The following is a 21491-nucleotide window of genomic DNA, read 5'->3' as shown; positions in this document are numbered from 1 at the left end:
CCTTAGAGATGCTCCCCCCAGTGCAATGAGTCACGACTTGCTGACTATGCATTATTTATAGCCATTAAGCATACATTACAATTTCGAGGGAGAAAATTTAATCGAAATGATGTCATATAATAATAATAGCTGACACAACTACCAATTGAAAAAGCTGAGGGTGACATCTGCCAATGTCACCCTGGTCACACTGTCTATACAATAATAAATCATCACCAGCTAATTATTTCTGTTTCTGTCGTGTAAAATCCACAGTTTATGTCTTCACCCCCACCCCCCTAAAATATTCACCGGGTCACAAATGGATGCCTCTGGATGGATGCACACTGATGGTACTGGGGAAGCTCTGGGGTGTTTAGGGAGTGGAGATAAGATTTGGATTGTAAAGAATAAAGAAAAAAGCAGACAAAAAGCCGATGCTGAGAATGCTGAGAAGGGATGGCGGGCGGGGGGGTTATACATGCATTCAGTCCGGACAATAAAGAAAAAGGGGGGGAGGGGGGGGGATTGTTTTGCACTGGATATGACCAGCACTTCACGCACAGTGGTTTGTCCAGCCACTCCTTTGAGGTGCTCAAAGGGACACAGAGCAGCATTGCTTTAACACAGCCCTTGACATTGGCGCTAGGAGGAGTAGAATCAACACGAGCTATAGCAACGTGAGCCAATCGGGGACCGGGGGCTGCATACTTTTCATGCAAATCCAGTTGATGCAATTAACCTTCAACATTCAAAAGTCCATATGTCGTAATTACATAAGCCTTCCCCACAAGCTTGTGATTAATGAGGAGGAATAATGGTGCTCGGGATAAACCTAAGCTTATTAGCGCACGCGCACACACACACACACACACACACACACACACACACACACACACACACACACACACACACACACACACACACACACACACACACACACACACACACACAAACATACATAAACACACACACACACATTGACACAGATTGACTGAAGGAAGGGTGAAACGCAATCACAAGTACGTCTGGAGAAAAGGATTTGGATGGGTTTATCCTGTGCTGATAATCAGCGCCTCCGCATTTCCGGGCTCATGACCCGCGGAGAGGAAGAGAAGAGAAGTGTTTCCGGGAAGAGAAATGGGAGACACGGCCAGATGAAAAGTGTCGGCTCGACGGCCTTACCCTCCCTCTGGATCAGCGGCTGCTCGCTTAGCTCCGCCTCCAGAGTCACCTGCTGACCGCCGCCCACCACCTGTGCCTGGTCTAGTCCCAGCATGCCTTGCTGCTCGGCGCCCCCGGAGGCCGCCTGGGCCTCGAGGTCCTCATCCTCGATCTCCACCTGGATCTCGTGGGACACGGTGGTCCCCCCCAGGGAGTCTTCAGGGGGCTGGGGCTGCAGCTGCTGGGCCAGCTCGTACCTGGGTGTCGGGAAGGGTTTTTTTTTTGTTGTTGATATTTTCACCACTAAAGTTCTACGTAAAGTGCGTTTGCGATAGATCATCGTAGTGACGGGTCTTTGGGGGACTTCTCTGCGTTTTGTCCTCCACACGAGACGGCGGTAAAGCGATTCCAACCCCAAATGTACAACCAACCGACGAGCAAACCTGGAGAGCGAATGGCGAGACGGAGCCTGCGCCAGTGGAACGATGTCGACAAAGTTATAGATCGCTGTTCCAAAAGCGGTTGGTGAATCGCAACAAACTGAAAATATTGCTTACATTTTTTTTTCTGTCTGGTTGCCCCCTTTGCCTGTTTCCTGCTTGACCAATCAACACTAAGTGGGCACGACCACATTGCTAACCCCTAACCCCTGGGAGGACTGCAAGTCTTTGCGTATGTTCAGGTGAGCGACCGGCCAGAAGGCTGTGAACAGGTCTCTGAGAAGCAGAAGTGTAATTTGGCCTTCAGTTGCGCTATGGGGTAATCAATATGAAATTGACTGCAGTGCAAGGCAGTAATCATAGCATCATTAACTTCCCACAAGAAGCAATCAAATCGACTCAAGTCGGCATGCTTTAAACGCATTGTTTACAGTTTACGCAAATCAATCCGTGCTTATCTTATGTCCACTTACCTAATATAGATCTCTCTATTCCTGCATAGAGATAATTGTTCAAATTGTTCATGATCTCCCTCCTCCTCACCAGGTTATTTCTTCGAAGGATGGGCACATCACTTAAGTGACTATTGTTGTTGAGTACAGTATTTATTCCTCGATGAGACAGGATTGCGAGCGATTAGCTTTATCAACATTATCATTATCCAGGAGACGGTCAAAGTCACTAGGCATTTAACGTCGCCAACAATAACATCACTTTCTTACGACAACCATGGACATCAACAAAAGTAAATCTAACAATCACAAACACACACACACACCTGTGTGTCTTCATGTGCTTCCTGCAGTTAGGCGAAGACTTGAAGGTCTTCTGGCAGTAGGGGCACATGTAGGGCCGCAGGTCGCTGTGCGTGGTCATGTGACGCCGCAGGCTGCCGCTGGTGGTGAAGGTGGTGTCGCAGATCAGACACTTGTAGGCCTTCAGGCCCGAGTGGGTGCGGATGTGGGCCTTCAGCACGCCGGACGAGGCGAAGCCCCGGCTGCACTGGATGCATTTGTAGGGCCGTTCCCCTGTGTGGGACCTGAGGAGGGGGGGGAGACGACACACACACAGACATTCAAATACACACACACACACACACACACACACACACACAGAACAAACACCCCAGTCTCAGAAAACAGTCTCAAAGAACACACACGCAAAACACACATGTACGAGCGCGCACACACACACACACACACACACACACACATCTCATTTCACAACAATAGAAAGTGATGGACGTTAATGGGGCAGTGTGAGTGGTAAGTGAGTAGTGTCGTGTTCCTCCCGGTTGAGGCCCAATATGTATGCTTTATGCTGTTCATATTGTCGATCTGTAATCCCACTAGCTCATGTTGCTGTGGTCTTCATTTGGGTCTCTTCAGACGCTCCTATCGGTCCGTAGCAATGACAGTTTATCCCTGCCCTGGTTGAACTGAAGTGTGGCAGAGAGAGAGTGAGAGAAATTACAATAAAACATAGTTTCAGAACGGCCCCTTTCCCCATCAATGGAAAGGGCACGGTACTATCCGGAAGCATTAGCGATTTCTCACTTCTTCTTAAGGTTAATCTGCTCTAGCCAAGGTCACCATACGGGGTCACCCACCATGAGAAAAAAAAGGAAAAACTTTTAACCTAAGCCCCACTGGTAAGACTATTTAAGTCGGTTCTGTGTGGTCTCTGGAAGTCATGAATTTGTGAGTGAGATGGAGAAATAATTTCCATGAAAGGGAAGCTTCATAGACATGAGTAATACGGGCTGAATACTAAATCTAACATAGTTAAAGTAATCTTATTAAGGGCGCACTCACACTAGGCAAAGTTGCCCTGTACCGTACCCAAGTACGATTGCCCCCCGCCCTCCACTGTGCCGCTGGCCTGTGCTCACACTAGGCAATCTCAACTGGGCCTGAGTACGGTTGCCTCTTGTACATATAGGTTGCATAACCGTGCGTGTAGAGTTTAACTGTACTTGAGTGCGGATGGCGTGCTCACACTAGCCAAACGATCTAGACTTTAGGGGGCAAACGTACTCGGGCACGGTACAGATGGCCTAGTGTGAGTGTGCCCTAAAAAACACATAAAAAGTATAAAAAGCATTTTAATCACTGTATTTTGATTTTTTACATCCCCATCAGACTACATAATGAATATTACTTTTCCGTAAAGCTAGACTCAAAGTTTGAATGTGGTTTCTGCCTCCCCCTCATCACACATAATTGGCTAGCTTGATTTGTTATAAGTTTACAATCATGGGTTTGCCAGAGGGAGGAACATCTCTCCGGCCAAAATTGCTCTTTTCTCATCTCTTTTGAGATCTTTCACTTTAAAAAAAAAAGCCTTCCAGTCTTCCAGTGTGTTACCCTCCCCACCCCCCACCCCTTTCAAATCATGCCTCAGAAAACCGTTCCATTATCTCCTCATTTGGCCCGCAGCCTTCATCTCCTCTCTCTGAACTGACAGTGTTGAATATGGAGATGGAAATGGAGAGAGAAAGAGAGAGAGAGACAGAGACAAAGGCATGGACAGATAGAGACAGAGAGGCAGAGAGAGAGATGGATGGGTGACGATGACAGATATATGGGACGCTAGATTTAGAACTAGCACTTAAAGAACACCCTTCAGGACAATGGCCCCCCTCTGTCAAGCCAATGCGACAATTACAGTCTGAAATCCACACTGTTTACTGTAGGAGTACGGTGAGGTAGCCTCCTGAGACCATCTCAGTCTCACGAGTTTGCATGTGCCTGAGGAGAGTTAAGCAACCAAAAGAGTTGTTATCCAAAATAGACTGAAGATGAACAGAAATCTGCACAGAAGGCTTTTCTCACATGAGAATAGGTATTTGCTTTACTTCCAAAAAGATTTGGCAAGAGCGGAGAGAACACATGAGTCCCTCTGATCAGCGAGCAATGGAAGGCCGAGGCAATATTTCAAAAAACAATTCCTGCCCAGCCAAGACCAGAGGCAGATATCAGGATAATATCACAAGGCTGGTGATGAGGGGGCGTAAAAAAACTAAATGCTAGAGATAGGGGTATTTTGAACACACTGCACCTGACGTGCTGTTTGAGGTGGCTGGACTTCTTGTAGGCCTTGTTGCAGAACTGACACTTGTAGGGCCGGTCGATGCCCACCATCTCCAGGTACTGCTGCAGGCCCAGGCGAGCGCTCTGCGACTGGGCCAGCCCTGCATGGAGAAAGACCAAAAACACAGGAAATTAAAAAGCACTACACCCAAAATAAGATTTGAACATATTATGATTGATTTCTTCTCACCGCTACCACTTTTATTGTGGATATTGTTATTATGATCATTACTAATATTATTGCTATTATTGTCTTTAATATTGCTAATATCCTTACAATCCTGATTATTATTGTTTTTTATCACTATGAAGGGGGGAGGGTAGTATATTGGCATGGGTGTTCATCCACCAACCGAAAGGTTCTGGGTTCAATCCCCAATGTCCACCTGCTCCCTAACAACATTTACCCAAATCTAGTTTGTGAACAGACGGGTCATGATATGTACATGATATGTAGTCAATTTGACTCAAAGTGGACAGAAGAGTCATGATGACATGTACCGAAATCGACTTTAAGTTGAAAGAAGTGTCTTGAGATGTTCGCAAAATTGACTCACAGTAGACAGGAATGTCTCGACATGTACCCAAATTGATCTTAAATAGACAGAAGTGTCAGGACATGTTCCCAAATTGACCTTAAGTGGACAGAAGTGTCTTGACATGTACCCAAATGGACTCACCCAGGTCTGTGATGAGAATGGGTTCCTGCAGGGGGATGTCCGACAGGGGGAGGCTGTTCTTGGACGCCTTGGCTTTGTTGGCTTTGCGGGGGAACTTGTGTTTCTTCAGCTGCAGGTTCTTGAAGTGCGAGGCGACGTGCGTCTTCCGGTGGCCCGAAGTTCGGAAGAACTTGTCACAGTGAGGACACTTGAATGGGCGCACGCCTTGAGAGGAATATACAACAATAAGCACATCATATCAATAACCAAACGCTGCCTCGTTTCTTCCAACAAGACAATGGGATGTGGGAACGGGCGCACGCCTGGAGGGAATACAACCACAATCCCATTGGATCAATAACCAAGCGATACTTTGTTTCTTGGAACAACACAATTGCAATTGAGACATGATGGAATATTGCTTCTAAAGGTTTAACATTAGGGATGTGCGATATTATAAGCTAGAGGCAATATCGTGCCTTGGGAGCCAGGTCGAAAATGTACCCCTGCCAACAGCTAATGGATGAGCAATTGCATTATTTGGCAGCTACAAAAATCGCACTTTTGCAAAATTAGAAAAAAGTAGATTGATGGTGGTACATTTATTCACTTTGGCAGGTTGTTGATAGGTTGTTGCCTGATGTATTTTAATGGCAGCATGAACCAACACAAATTTCCCCATGGGACAATTTAGGGTAATTGAGTTGATTGGAGAGATGAGGGGAGGGAAAAAATGTGTCTGGGTGACTTAATCAAACATTCAGTTAAATTAATATTGCAGTGACCAGTCCTCATTGGTGCAATTTGATTACTTCCTCTGCATCGATGCTTTAAATGATGTACGTTGTGTTTATTTTGTCCCAGAAGGAGCCAATGGAAAGAGGTTATGGAAAGCAAACATTTGAACAAATTCTATGCCAGCGTATGACAGTAAGGAAAACCAGGAAACTAAGGAACTAAGGAAAACCCCCAGGAAAAGGAAAACCCCCAGGAAAAGCCACCATATGGAGTAAACATTTTTTTTTTAAACCAGTTATGTTGACAGATGATAGTGGTGGTGGTTATGGATAGTGGCGGTGGTAATGGATCGGTAATTGTCATGGGGTGTTACGGCTTCTTTGCTTCCTATAATTTCCTCCATTATTTCATAACATCTCCCAGGTCAGTGTCCCAGGACACTGCCCGTGGGTTAACACTGATAAACTAAAAATAAACAAAACATGGGATGTGTTCTCCGCCATGCGGAGAGCTCTTTGTTTGGCGATAAGAAGATGATGCTCTTGGTAATGATGAACTCAACAAATTGCCCACCTCGAGAAAAATAATACAACAAAACAAAACAATACTCTTGGCAAGGGGGTTTGAATTCATAACCCCACACACGTTTGTGATGGGGGTGTGAGGCATCCGAGCCAAAGAAAACCAACGCCAACGAATAAAGGTCATCTCATGTAAAGCGACGGCAAAATCGATTACAGCATTTTCAGCGTGGAGTCGGGAAAGGGAGTCATTATCGCCGCGCATCCAATTAAAAACGTAGCGCGCAATTAAAAAGCATCTTGCAAAGAAATTACCCTGACCCTTTATTTTAAACCAGAGGCTTGGCATATTTGGCAAATAATTAGAGCACAAATATATACACTTGAGGCCATTGGTACAAAATACACTGTAATCAAACATATGGATGCAAATGAGAGGCCCTGGCTTGAGAGGCCCACCATAAGCCATAAGCCCTGGCTTATGGTGCCCATGAAGGCCATTGTCTGCCTATATAATTCACTCAGCTCTGCTGAAAATTAGGGCGACATGAAGTCTCACTGCAGCGTTTTGAGGCTGTAAATAACATGGACTCACTACCCATTAAGTGTCTCCATACACAATGTGGTTCCTGCTGCCGTGTAATAACCATTGGCAACAATAGGTTCGGAAATGGCAGACACTTTCAAGCGCATCTGCTCGTCGGTAGTCAAAGAGCAGAGCTTTATTTTACGATAGCTAGAGCTAGGGATCCGTCCACAATCTGCTCTGCAATAAAAGCGTTGTTAATGCCACAAATTATGGATTGAGTCGAGTTGGATTATCTGAGGGCCCCAAATACATAATTAAATAACGAAACAGAATGTGCTTTTCTCCCCCCCCCCCCGCCCCCCCCCCACTCGTCAGTGGGTGTCATCCATCCATGCTGCCATCCGCTGAGCTCAGCACCTCCAATGCCTCCCCACCCCAACCCAGCCATGGCTCACCAGTGTGCAGGCGCATGTGCACCTTCATGCTGCCCGAGGTGGAGAAGCACTTGAAGCAATACGGGCACTCAAAGGCCTTGACACCCGTGTGCGTCTTCATGTGCGCCGTGAGGGTGCTCTTGACGGCGAACGCCCGGAAGCACTGCTTGCACTTGAAGGGCTTCTCGTGGGTGTGGATGCGGATGTGGCGCACCAGGTCGCTGGGCTTCTTGAACTCCTTGGCGCAGTAGGGGCAGCCGTGCCAGCGCACGCCGTTCTCCTCCCGGATGGAGCCTGGCGGGAGGAGCGGGAGGGTGGAGGAGGTGGAGGAGGAGGAGGGGGAGGGTTGTAAAACATGGCTGCCATGTCTCTTAAAGAATCAAGATGGATTCAGTGAGTCAAGAGTATACAGCTAACGATTTTCATAGATGATTAATCTATCGATTGCCCTCCCTCCCCTCGAATCAATCAATTTATAATTGTGTTTATTAAATGCCCTTCAATAATAGCAAAAGTTACCAGAGTCCAAAATGATGTCTTAATGTGCTTAATTTTCCTAGCGGCCAGGAAAAACTAAACCATTCCTTTTATCATGATCCATGAACTAAATGGATCCATTAACTAAACTTTGAATTGAACTGCAGCATTGAGCCAAAATGTTTGTACTCAAATATATTACCAATATGATGAATCAATTATCAAAATCGGATTAGCTAAATTTCCTGCTGATCAATTCATCAGATAATCATCCATACAATGAAGACAAAGTGAAGATAAAGTAGACGCGTTTAGACATACACCTCGCCCTTAAACATTCAAACGGTGTCTGGATTGAAATGTTCAAAGAATGGGAAATACAACTCAGACTAAAGGACTGGCGAGCCATATCCTACCTGGCATCTGTATTGGCTTTCTGAATATGCTCCTTTTCCTCTCTTTGGCAGACTTATCCTGGCCGAGTGTCTTCTTGTTATCTGCGGTGGCGCCTTCTGTTGGCTGGCCTTGGGACTGCGTGGGGGCTCCACTGCTCTGGGACTGGACCACACTCAGGCCGCTGTTCTCCAGAGCTTGCTGTGGACCACATGGTTTGTATTTAAAATATGGACCAAAAAGCACATTAAGTATTTGACTAAATTCCTCATCTGTCAAACACATTGCTTTCACATGTGTACAAAGCATGTGTCGCCATGCATTTGCAATTTTGATAAAACAGTGTGATCATGGGTGTGTTAATAATTAGGACAGTTTTATCTCCTTTAGTGCCATAATCAACTGCAATTCAAGACTAATTTAGGAAAAGTCGATAAAGGTGAAAAAAACCTGATCCCTTGAAAGTAAACGGCATGTTCCACATCTATTCCCTGTAATAAAACCAGCAATATCTTAATTTCTCAAAGTGACACAAAAACATCCAGATTTTGGGATGATTGAAAAGCTGTGTTTTAAAAAGACACATTATAGAGTAATGAATTCACCCCAAAGCCTCTCTCTCCGAATCACTGCCTATTGTGTCCCAGGGAGCTGATGCGCCATTCACCGCCGCGGCAGCAGCCATCTAGATATCTTCCTGTGGAACTGCCATCCCTTTTATCTCTGATTCAACCTCTACCACTTTGAAGAGCGATTGAGCCACGGGGACGCAAAAGGGTATTTCAGCACTCCACCACCCACTGTTGATGAGGTGGATCTCCTGAGCTCAAACACTTCCACTTAATTATGTAGGCTAAGCTGACAGCTACTGTGAGGGAGGAGTGTGTGAGAAAGAGTGTGTTTGAGACAGAGTCTGAGTGTGTGTGATTGTGTACACGTATATGTGTGTGCATGCTAGGCCTGGGCAATAAAACAAATTATCGTATCGTGATAGACTTTTGATCAATATCAATATAAAACGTGTTCAATATATATATCGATAAGAGACTGGACCACCGAATCTTGCAGCTGGGTTTGTTACACAAACACGGCTCCATACTTATATTTATACAATATTTGAGTGTTTTTCATTGTTGTATCGACATTGGAGTATTTATCAATGAAGAACAGTGGAAGGTCATATTAAGTGTTAAACAGAAGTGTTTAAATCCAGCATGGTAATTCGTAGTCTTTTTAGGTCACTACAATTATCAATAGTTATCGATATCGTTCAATATGATCAAGTTATATCGTGATACGTCTTTCAGCAATATCGCCCAGGCCTAGTGCATGCACGTGTGAGTGCACGAATACGTGTGCTCCTGCGTATCTGTATGTGTGTATGCAAATCTGTGGGTGTGTGCGTGCGCTCCTGTATATGTGTATATGTGCTTCTGTGAGTCCTAGGTGATTAGGTGTGTGCCGGTGTGTGTGTGTGTGTGTGTGTGTGTGTGTGTGTGTGTGTGTGTGTGTGTGTGTGTGTGTGTGTGTGTGTGTGTGTGTGTGTGTGTGTGTGTGTGTGTGTGTGTGTGTGTGTGTGTGTGTGTGCACGCGCGCGCGAGCGTGCGTGCGTGCGTGCGTGCGTCACCTGCAAGATGTCCTGGTTGATGGCGGTCTCCAGGGTCTCCATAGGCGGCTCCGGGGCGGGCTGGGGCGGGGCCGGCTCGTTGGTGACCTGCTCCGACAGCTCCAACAGTTGCTGGATGACGTCGGTCACGCCCTCCTGGCCGCCCTCCGACCCCGACGCCGCCGCCTGGCCCGCCGCCTCCGCTTCCTGTCAGAGGCAGGGCGGAGAGGTGAGCTTCACCCACACAACGTGCACAGGTGGAGTTTGCAGGAGATCACGCGTGCCCTTCTCTGTGGTGATAACACTTTTTGGGCAGTTATTGCTCCAGGGGCATTGATTATAAGACTTTTTGTTTAAAGTTTTTGGGGCAGGGGGGGTGGGGGCTAGCAGTGTTACTTCGAGAATCCAACACTTTCTGATCGAAGTTTGAAGGCGATAAGTAGTGTTAAGTGGAGAATTAACATTTTGTATTTGTGAGTTGTTGGCAGCAGGCCAAGCTTCATCGACTATTTTCCAAGAGAAAGTCAAAGTCAAAGAGAAAGAGTTGAGTAAGTTGCAGAATCATGATTTCGAACAAATTTGAACAAAATAAACTCTTAATTGCTTAACAGAGTCACAAAGAGAGTGCACATCTGGCAGATAATCTTCCAAATGTTCACGGGTGGAGGTGCAGTTTAGCAGGCCGATATTTGTATTAAAGGCCTGCCATTTTTGTATCCACACTGGTACACATTTTAAAGTGGCACAATAATTCCAAGGGGACTTGCACTAAGATTGTCTTAAAGGGGCAAGATTTTCATTTCAATAAATGTATGTTAAGTCTCTCTCTCTCTCTCTCTCTCTCCTCTCTCTTCTCTCTTCTCCCTTCCCCCTTCCCCCCTTCCCCCCCCCCCCCCCCCCCTCCTCTATGGCCCCTGACGAAACAGAAATAATGACCAATCGTGTGTTTAGCATTTAGCATCTTAAATGCCATCAATGTAAGATGAATTGTAAGTACTGCCAGTAATGACACAGAAGATCAAATTATCATAACGTGAGCTACTTAAAACAACGCATTTGTTATTTATTTATTGTTGTTTATTATTCACAAGAGGGGCTGAACTTCCAATTAATCCATTGAGTTCATTGGAGTCTGAATTGACTTCAGTCAGACTGCCATGTTAATTGGCTTGGGGCAAGAAAGATGCATGGTCCTGAAAAACATTCATTATGTTGGTTTCTCATGGAAACATGGGTTTGACAAATTGTTTTGTATGCAGGGCATTGTCTTAACATTAATTTCCCCCAGAGAAAGTAGAGAAGTAGAAAAATAGTCTGTGTGCAATTCCATGAAATTGGAGCGGGTGATGTACTGTCCCTATTTTTGATGTGACAAATAATACAAATAAACAACCCAAAATCATGGCCCAATATGAAAGACAAGCAAATATTTAGTTCTGGGGAAGGCACATAAAACAGCCTGTTACGTTTTGCTGCCTATCTTCAAGGAAGGATAAATCATATTTTTGTGTGGGTGCCATATAAAACATTTTCTTTAAAAAAATCTCTAGGTTTGTGTTCTGTGCTTTGATGCTCTGCGCTCTACTGGGTTCTCACCGAGGTGCTGGAAGGCTCTTCGATCATGGAGATGTGCATTTTGCTGATGTGGGCGTTCAGGCTGCCCAGCTTCTTGAACACACAGCTGCAGTCCATGCAGGGGAACAGTGGCACGCCTTTGGTCTGAGAGGGAGCACAGGAAAACACAGACCGGATGGCTATTATCCTCAGTTAGCCCTGTGGCTGCAGGCCGACCCCCCCTCAACAGCCCTGCATAATCACAAGGAGCGGCTCCATCCATCTCAGATTGGGAAAGGACCCAGGGAACCATGTTTGGCTTGATCCTTTCTTTGCATCAACATGCGGGGAACAAATAACGCCGCTTTCCACTCTCGTATCTCTCTGCGCGTGTGTTTGGTCGTGAGTCGCTTCACAAATAACGTCTGACCATAATTTATTCATAAAGCCAGTTGTTACTAGGGGCCGTGTCCTCTCAGGAAAGCGCCATTGACGAACACACCGCAAATAAGATGCATTATTCAACTGGCCCTGCTGTTTGAATTTCCACTGCTTATTGAATCAACCGGTCAGCCATCATCATTGGCACTTTGCTCGGTATGACAAAAGCCCCCGTAATGCCTAATGACACCCTGTAATGACACTTTTCCAAATAAATGTTGTCAAATAGACGGTATGTGTGTGTGTGTGTGTGTGTGTGTGTGTGTGTGTGTGTGTGTGTGTGCAGTGGCTGAGGCTGTGTAAACACCTTGTCACTTTTGGAGAGGACAACTGACAACTGAATTGGATATCCATTAATTTGCATATATATCTGGCTTGTTGGGTCCAGGTGGGTCCAAAGACAATGGAGGAGGCCCAGTCATTTAACACGTTGAACAGGAAACTCAGCTTCACTGACCTGCAACGTTGAGTTCATTGATGTGATCTCTCTCTCTCTCTCTCTCTCTCTCTCTCTCTCTCTCTCTCTCTCTCTCTCTCTCTCTCTCTCTCTCTCTCTCTCTCTCTCTCTCTCTCTCTCTCTCTCTCTCTCTCTCTCTCTCTCTCTCTCTCTCTCTCTCTCTCTCTCTCTCTCTCTCTCTCTCTCTCTCATATTTAAATGCTGCTTATTCTACATGCATTTGACCAACATCTCCAGGCAATCCTGTTGGCAGGATAACAATATGTCCAGTCTGGATTTTCACAGGATTTTTGTTTTTGTGGGCTTTGGACTAAAACCAATCTTTAGACAGCTTAATCTATGAGAGCAGAAGACAAAGTGGTTAGGAGAGGTATCCAAGACTCTGGGAGAAAACAATTGATTGGAACATCCCTGGGGTTTCACTTAACTGCAGCTGTGCTAACAGGAGATGTTAAATATGGGAGCTATTCAAAACTGTGTGTGTGTGTGTGTGTGTTTAAGTTGTTTGTCCTAAATGGTCTTCTGTGCACAGACGGCGTGTTGTGAGGACCCCTGGGGTCCTGGTGCTGGAGGTACTAAGATGAATCAAAACTACCCCCAGGCTCTTTCTCCTGGTAGGGACGTCACAAATGACATATCACTGTAGAAGTGGGCCACATAATATGTCTGTATCTCTTTGTCTGTTAAGATGCTAAAGAGAAGAAAAAAAAACCTTGCCATATGGAGACACTGACTGATCGAAAATGCTCAGACTGAGTCAGACAAAGGAGATTAGGGAGGCATGTTCTATGACGAAGAACCTTTTTTAAAACTATTGAATGGTGCATTCAAGCTGCTGTAGGTACAATTTGAGGGTGGTAATGGGAGAGAGCAGCAAAGAGAGAGGATATTTTTAAACTAAACAACCCAAGAAATGTGTGTGCCTCCCTACGGTTCACCTCTATTGAGAAGTGTTGCATTTCACACACATGCAAGACACACACACACACACAAACGCAAGATAGAATATCCAAATCAATCAAGGAAAAGACATTCCGATTGGTCAGGAATGCTCTGGGTGCAGTTTAAAATCCCACTTGGCTCAGCAAGAGGCAAAAGTCTGCTTGAAGCAGATATTCTCAAAGCTCATTTCAACTAATAGCTGATGGATGGCTATGCCGTTTCTAACAAATTAGAAAAAGATAATTCTTCAATCTTACCTACAGCACCTTTACGAAGCAAGCTGCTTAGCAGTTTGTTGCTCTTTCTTAATATGGTTAGTATAATACACTGCATACGATCAACGGCGTCAGCATCATTTTGAGTGTGGGGGGGAACTTATTTTTGCGGGTGGTCTGGGGGTCCTCCTCCAGAAAACTTTGAAAGAAGTAGATGAAGTAGAATTTCCCGCATTCTGGTGCATTTTACCATGTTTTTAGATTTAAAATGATCTCCCTCTTTCACTGTTTATCCTTGGAACCGGCGTGGTGTGCCGGTTACTGGCTACTATTATGTTCTGGTGTAATACACAGAGGACTGACACTGACAACTTTAAGTGAATTAGAAAAGAATGAGGCAACATATAGCCCTACATTAATGTCATGCATCAAAAAATCCAAAAAAAGTTAGGAGGAAAGATAAAATGTGTACATAGGCTACTCAGAGCCTAAATTTGAATCAACCTTAGAATTCAGTGCCTTGCAGAACATAAAACAATGACTAAATACAACTGCAAAACCAAGTAAAATGCAAGGATTTTGGTGAAATAAACTAAAAATTCCTTATGTCCATCTCGTCTGTGGAACAGTCAATGTTGGAGACCAGCCTAGGCTCACAGGTTTCCTGGTAGGCTAGGCTATGTTTACATTTTTTTGATTAAATTAACAAGTTAACAACATGACCTGGCACTAAAGTATAGGCTAAATATCTGAACAGAAAGAAAGCCTTTTCAGCTAAAGCTGGTCATTTTGACAATGACTTTGTTGCTGAAGTCTGTCGCTTTTGTTGAGCCGACTCTCAACAGGCTTGCTTCGCATGTTTTGAATATGCGTGCATGATGCGGCTGTGTGTGTTAGAAAACCATGAAAATGCGGAGTGGATTTCTATTGATATGGGTATACCCCCTACTGATAAAGTGGAACGGATTTGATTGTGAAGCAATGGAAAAAACACTGGACTAGTAGACCAGTCATGCGCTAATATTTTTGATGGCAAATGTTGGGGGGGACCCACACTACTTTTTTTTTTTAAGGTGAGGGGGACGTGACCCCCCCAATTATATTGTGGCGACGCCCATACATACGATATAACATAATTCAAATACACATTATGCAGGTGTCTTATTTGTTTAGACACCTGCACAATGCTTTAATTTGTGGAATTCAGAAGAATGGGTCCTATGAATCATAACTCTAAATGATTATGTTGAAGCATGTGTTTTAATACACATAAGTGTCTACCTTTGTGTAACACCCAATGGAAATAAAAACATGGAAATTACGCAATCCTGAAAACTGGATGGTTACAAAAGGACAAACAAGTGCTCCTTAAAACAAGCAATGCAATGCCAGTTCCAAATGTTAATTTCAGGTTAAATGCAGGTTTTCCACATAAAAACACAGATGCTACAGTTGACTACAATAGCGTTTCTGCAGCTGGAGACTGACTTTAACCTTACTACAGCTGCTTCGGAGGAAAAACATTTAGCAGTTAGACACCATCACCCTGCCATCGACCCGCCCACCAACCCTCTGTACCTCCGAGTGGACTCTCTGGACGTGGGAGTGCAGATTGCCCTTCTGGGAGAAGGATGCAGGGCAAAACATGCAGAGGTGAGGCTTCTCCCCAGTGTGTTTCACCATGTGGGTCTGCAGCACCACCTTCTGGTTGAAGGCCTTGCTGCAGTGGGGGCACTTGAAGGGTCTCTCCCCTTTGAGCGGAAGAGAAAGATGGAGAAAGAGATGGAGAGAGATGAAGAGAGAAGGAGAGAGAAAGAAAGGGGAAGGATGGCAGCAAAGAGCAACAACAAGTGTTATAGTGAGATTGTTGATAGTGCACATTCAATGCAGTGTGTTGCACTGTTAAAATGTTAAGTGTAAATGTAACTCTTCTTACTGTGTGTGTGTGCGTGTGTGTGTGTGTGTGTGTGTGTGTGTGTGAAATATTGTGTGTTTATGTGTGTCTGTTTGTTTGCTTGTTTGTTTGCTTCCCGCCTGAGTGTCACACATGTACGCCCCGAGCAACCCTTTGCCCCGTCACTCCAACAAACATCTGCTTAGGATTCAGAGCACGGAGCCGAACTCTCTATCCCCCATTAGCCCTCCAGCCAGGAGACTGGACGAATGAACATGTGGAGGAGCTCCGGTATGGCTGCCACTGGCCCTGTGATCTGAACCCTGGTGTGACAGTGGCGTGACGCACGAGCCGAGAGACATCGTTGCTTGGCAGCCATCCATCAATGCTGTCTCTATATTTTTTGTGGGGCTGGCTTCATAGTCAAGCAATGACAAGGGTGACATTTAAAAAAGAAAAACGTTGTTTGAAAAGATTTAACGATTACGTACGTCCGCCATCTCTTACACTTTGAAGCAGACAAAGAAAAACAACTCTGAATGTCAGGCACATTCTGGAGATCAGTGGGAAAAATATGTGCATAATTAGGTACTTCGAGGTACATTTATATGAAAGATAACAAAACTGTCTGGTAGTGTTCATTTTGATCCAAGTAGGCATGGTTCTCATGTAAATTAAGGTCACGGCACTTTTGTTCAACCTTTGCAGAATTCATGATTTATTGATGTATTGTACCACACGGTAACAATAAGGTGATTTGTATTGTGTGACAAAACAAAATAATACAGGGTGTTTATACAACAGCTGCTGTTGTGAGTGCAATGCTCTTGAACTGAACTTGAATTAGAGTTATCAATTCAAACAAGTCAGTGGAGGGGGCGCCCCGGTAGAGAGTGTAACATTAAGGCCCAGTGCTGATCGCAGCGACCCGGGTTTGATTCCTGCCCGTGGTCCTTTGCTGCATGTCCTCCCCTCTATCTCCCATACATTTCGGTCTATCTCTATAATAAAGCATAAAAAAAAAACTTTTTTTTTTTATCACTGAAGACCCCTGTAGGCCGGACGTGTAACACAACATGAAGCTGCTACCCTTCTCAGCTATCAGGTGGATGGATGGATGGATGGAAGAATTGATGGATGGTTTGATGGTCAACGCATGGATGACTGGATGAATGGATGTATGAATGGATGTACTGTATATGCATCCACTAAGCCGGCACTAACCAGTGTGTATTCTTATGTGGCGGACCAACTGGCTGGGCTTCTTGAAGGTCTTCCCACAGTGGTGACAGCTGTTTGTGAAGCCGCTCCGATCTATGTATTTCTTGTAGTTCCTGGTATTGGCGGTGAGTGTTCTGGGGAGTGAGCACAAACCATCTTAAGAAGACATCTTACTCGACATTGGAGTATTTATCAATGAAGAACAGTGGAAGGTCATATTAAGTGTTAAAAAGAAGCGTTTAAATCCAGCATGGTAATTCCTAGTATTTTTGAGTCATTCAAATTATCAATAGTTATCAATCAATATGATCGAGTTATATCGTGATACGTCTTTCAGCCATATCACCCAGACCTAGTTTATAGTCTAAACTGCTGGCGCTTCACTTGATTAAACCCCCATCGACCCAACCTTTAGCGATTCAACTATATTGAGAATGTTTCTCCCCTTGCACGTGATGTCAGCGAGGTTAGCTCCGTTAACGACCGAATGCAAATCAAAGTGCCTAACGTCGCATTAATACAGGCCTGAACTTCCTCTTTGCCATTATATTGACATTCTAAAGCGATGCGACTGATCACCGGTGTGTTTTGGGCCGTGTGTATCCAGCTGAAGCCGTGACTCCTCAGCGAGCCGCTTCCCTGGATAATCACAAGAAAACCTTGACTTTGTCGTCGAGCGACCGCAACGCTCTCAGCCGCCACCGCCAGGTGTCTCACCTCATCCGGACGTGGCTCCTCATGTGCTCCTTCAGCTGGGCTGAGGTCAGGAACTCTTTTCGGCACGCCTTGCAGGTGTACACCTTGACCCCAGACAGCTCCTTGCGGTGCTCCTCCAGGTGGGCCGAGAGCTGGCTCTGAAGGACGAACTCGTCGCCGCACTCGCCGCAAATCAGGTTCTGTAGGAGGATCAGCGTTTGATTGGATTGGGCTGGTGACCGGCGGCAGCAAAATGGTATAAAGGAACGGATGATAGGAACTTGCTGAATAAATGTCGAAGTGGGCTTCCACTCCATGATACGAGGTCCTCAGAGGGAGCAGTTACAAACCAAACCAACAGCATTACTCAAGATCAACTAACCCCAGCTTCTTTTAGAATTGGGTCCCATTTCATTTGGACGTGGTGAAGCTGAGGTTCACGTTGCTCTTGAACAAATCGGGTTTCTAAAGTGGGTAACGTTTTAATTCAATAGACTGGTTCCTCAATGGTTCAACAGAACAGTTCATTTTGGACCTTTTACAGCATTGATTTGTTTGGAGACGTTTTGGACTCCTGAACCTCTATGTCAGGCGTTCTCATCGTTATTTGATCTGCAACCCATTTCAGGTTTTACATTTTGTGACCCCATCTCATCAAATACACTATAATAATAATCGTCGTCATTATCATTATAATAATAATAATAATAATAATAAATGTTCTTCTGCCATACATATGGTCCTAGGTCCCGACGGAGAACATTTCCCGCAACTCCATCAGCATGCCCCCACATGGGATCGTGACCCTAAGGTCGAGACGCCCTGCTCTATACCATGCACCCTTTCTCAATAAAACATGTATTCAGTCATCCACCATGAAGTGGACTCACCTCTTCCTTCTCGTGCAGCATGATGTGCGCTTTGAGGCTCGCCACTCGGGAGAACTTCTTATGGCACACAGGACAGGTGGGGTCGGAGGTCGTGTGCGTGGACTTGTGAAGGGTGAGGTTGAACTCCACGTTGAACGACTGGGGGCACTGGTCGCATCGGTGAGGCTGTAAGGTCAAGAGCGAGGAAACAAGGGAGAATACAATACAATATTTATGAGACCCACAGGAGACCAGGATTCGCTCAAGTTCAACCGTGCTTTTGGAATCGGGAGGCACTGCGGTTAAATAAACAGTAATTGTATGTGCATTTATGTACCTTTAAAAACCACCAGATGATTGAGGATTCAAGCAGAATAGAAAAACTAAATTGAATTGCCTGCAATAAAAAAAGAACGGACTGGTCTCAAAATTAATATATGTTATGAATTCTGAAGTGAGCAATAACAAAAACAGTAAGGTATGCATCAGTAAATTGCAATGAGAGGTTGTTAAAGAGATAATTTAAACAAGATAGCAGTGACACACAACACAGTAACACAAGTGTTCACATTTCAGTAAACAGAGCGGTTAATGGACAGCCTTTTGTGCTCGTAGTTCCAAGCTATCGCATGGAGCTTTTATGCATATTATGATTATTATACACTATTAATTTACACTATTACACTATTCAAATAAAATGTATGCTGTTAGACATCAGAGAGAGGCTGCCAGTTTTGCAGCTTCCTGATAATGTTTTTTTATCTGTATTAACAAAAAAACACATAGTAAACCCCCATATTGAATTAAAATATATGTATTCATTAATATATTATGAATTATACTCTAAACAATATACTAAATTAACAAGCACAAATAATGTGCATTTACAATAAGAATACACACATAAGAAAAAACTTGGTCTTTAAAAGTTAGTATTTTGTCAGACATTATTGAGGACTGAATCTTTAATACTGTGTGACTGGCTCTAAGAACAAATATACACACACACACACACACACTCACTAACGATCAGTCTACTTTAATTTTGAAACTCAAACACTATTAAACCACCCACACATAAATATGACAGACGTGTGTGTACCAACAGCACCTTAGAAACATTCACATTTCAAATACTGTTAAAATGTCACACAGCTGCACTGATTATTCACCAATTCCAGTCCATCTTGGGTGATCCCCCAGCCGTACCCACTTAACCTTCATGTCTTAGATTTTTTTTGAGCTGTTTGAGTTGCTACTAAAGGCTCATTATGCATCCAAACTGTGTCAATATCTCTGAAACACTTGTAAGAACACAGTGGTGAGTGTTTTTTGATGACCTTTCAGTGTAACTGGCTGCGGGCTGCCAGGTGTGTACCATCAATTCTTGCACATTTGCCAAACCAAGGAGAGCAACCAAGAGTTGTGTAATGTTGCCCACCCACTTGGAACACTGCACCAGTACCTCTTACCTCTAGGTAGCACAAGCTCCAGCGCTTTAAGACCAACACACAAAAGTAAAACCAACCAACAGAGAGATACCCATAATTTGAAGCTACAATATTTTCTGTTTACTCACTATTGGCCCAATATGGATTTTACCTAATAGACTTGAATGAAACACGGTCTGAATGCTCCAACTAGGATATCATTTTGCATGAGGAAGTATATAGAAAAACATAGTTAGTAACTTTTGTTCACAATCAGTTAAATTATGGATAACAGTATCCAAAGTCATCTAAAACACAGTATTAGTATTTAGGATTCACTATTCAAAGCCTGTAGAATAATGACGCCAAAAAAAAAAAAGGAAGCCAAGGGAGAACGTATGTGCTGCGTTTTGTATAGCACGTCAACATAGTTTCCATGGTTACAAAGTGCTGGATTGACTTGCCTTGTCGTTGGCTTCGTGGTCGCGGAGATGCCTCTGTAGTTGGCTCTCTGTGGTGAACACCTGAGAGCACATGTTGCATGTCTTCTCCCGGACCTCTCCATCGTTGCAGTTCTCCGACTTGGATTCACTTGGGTTGTCTTCTGATTTTCAGGGAGAAGAGCTTAGATGTCTATAGTTGGTCCGAAGCTCTAGAACTTCCATTTCATCTTTATTTTCACCCATTATTATTAGCTATTAATAAAGAATAATTCAACTTCGAACCAGACTGTATTGAAAATAAATGTAATAATCCTCCCCTCTACCTTCATCTGAAAATGTTGATGCCGTTTCTTAAGAGCAGTTTTTGTTGTTTGATTTGTTATGTCATCTACTCGGTTTATTACTACATAACAAATTAAATTAATTACTAACTTTATTAGATTGATTTTTTTATTATTCATATAGTCGGTTTATACAAGATTAAAACATGCAGAATTACAACTTAGAACACATTTTTGACCAGATTTGTCATCATCTTTAACCCTTACAATCACTATCCTACACCCACACTCACCCACAGTGCACGCTGCCTAGCAACGTACATTGAATAGTCGCTTTAATTGTATTTGTACAGCGAAGAGATACGTGTGCAGTGACATGCGCGACCCTTGCATGCAAAGTGAATTGACCCTTGACGTAATCTACGGAGCCCCATCAAAAGTAGCTAGGGTCTTTCTGCACCGTTCCGTCGCATAAATCGCATCTGGAGTGGGCAACTCTACACCGGTTGTCACACGTTTTTGCACTTCCACGACTTGAAAACCGTGAGACAGTGTATGCGTTTATTGTGTACGCACAAATTGATGATGATTGACGAGCACTGGCACCTGCTGCCACCGAACTTAACACAAGTAGCAACGGCACCTGCGGGGCAGCAAGCTAATGGTCACAACGAGCATCCTCGTCTTAACGTGTGGTTGTTGTGCGCCAGGTGAGGACATTTGATTGTTGGACAGCAGCCGCAACTGCCGCGCACTGCTCGGCTAGATGGGAGTCTCTCAACACCCTGGCCACCCAAACAAACAGTGCTAACGCTTTAGCGAGTTAGCATGTATAGCAGCAACACAGCAGTGTTAGCGCCAACGTTGCGATTGTAACAAACGCGAATGAATAAAGTCGTAATACAGAACGAAGCGGGAGGCACGTCCTTCCTGCGCGGACACCAAATTGGACTGGAACCCAATAAGTAGAGCCACCGAGATGTTATAAATATCATTCCGCCTCAATCACTCCTTCC

The 21491-nt window shown here is 44.4% G+C and overlaps 1 protein-coding gene across 2 annotated transcripts in view; it reads right to left on the bottom strand.

Annotated features, from left to right (window-relative positions):
* Positions 1 to 20355, bottom strand: part of LOC311351634 (zinc finger protein 236) — a 53416-nt gene extending 33061 nt beyond the window's left edge. For both annotated transcript variants that reach the window (XM_084471811.1, XM_084471812.1), the window contains exons 1-13: positions 20216 to 20355; positions 18343 to 18507; positions 17474 to 17652; positions 16760 to 16890; positions 15220 to 15392; positions 11629 to 11751; positions 10054 to 10239; positions 8450 to 8627; positions 7578 to 7850; positions 5356 to 5559; positions 4644 to 4776; positions 2362 to 2622; positions 1165 to 1400 (exon numbers count right to left, since the gene is read on the bottom strand). In XM_084471811.1, the coding sequence (XP_084327937.1) occupies positions 1165 to 1400; positions 2362 to 2622; positions 4644 to 4776; positions 5356 to 5559; positions 7578 to 7850; positions 8450 to 8627; positions 10054 to 10239; positions 11629 to 11751; positions 15220 to 15392; positions 16760 to 16890; positions 17474 to 17652; positions 18343 to 18507; positions 20216 to 20287 (2314 nt within the window). In that variant the 5' untranslated portion in view covers positions 20288 to 20355. The remainder of the gene's footprint in view (positions 1 to 1164; positions 1401 to 2361; positions 2623 to 4643; positions 4777 to 5355; positions 5560 to 7577; positions 7851 to 8449; positions 8628 to 10053; positions 10240 to 11628; positions 11752 to 15219; positions 15393 to 16759; positions 16891 to 17473; positions 17653 to 18342; positions 18508 to 20215) is intronic.
* Between the last annotated feature and the right edge of the window lie 1136 nt (positions 20356 to 21491).

Source organism: Micromesistius poutassou (assembly GCF_964030765.1).
Source record: "Micromesistius poutassou genome assembly, chromosome: 8".
Lineage (NCBI taxonomy): Eukaryota > Metazoa > Chordata > Actinopteri > Gadiformes > Gadidae > Micromesistius > Micromesistius poutassou.
Note: the sequence above shows the minus strand (reverse complement) of the source record. Positions and strands in the feature narration are given on the sequence as shown.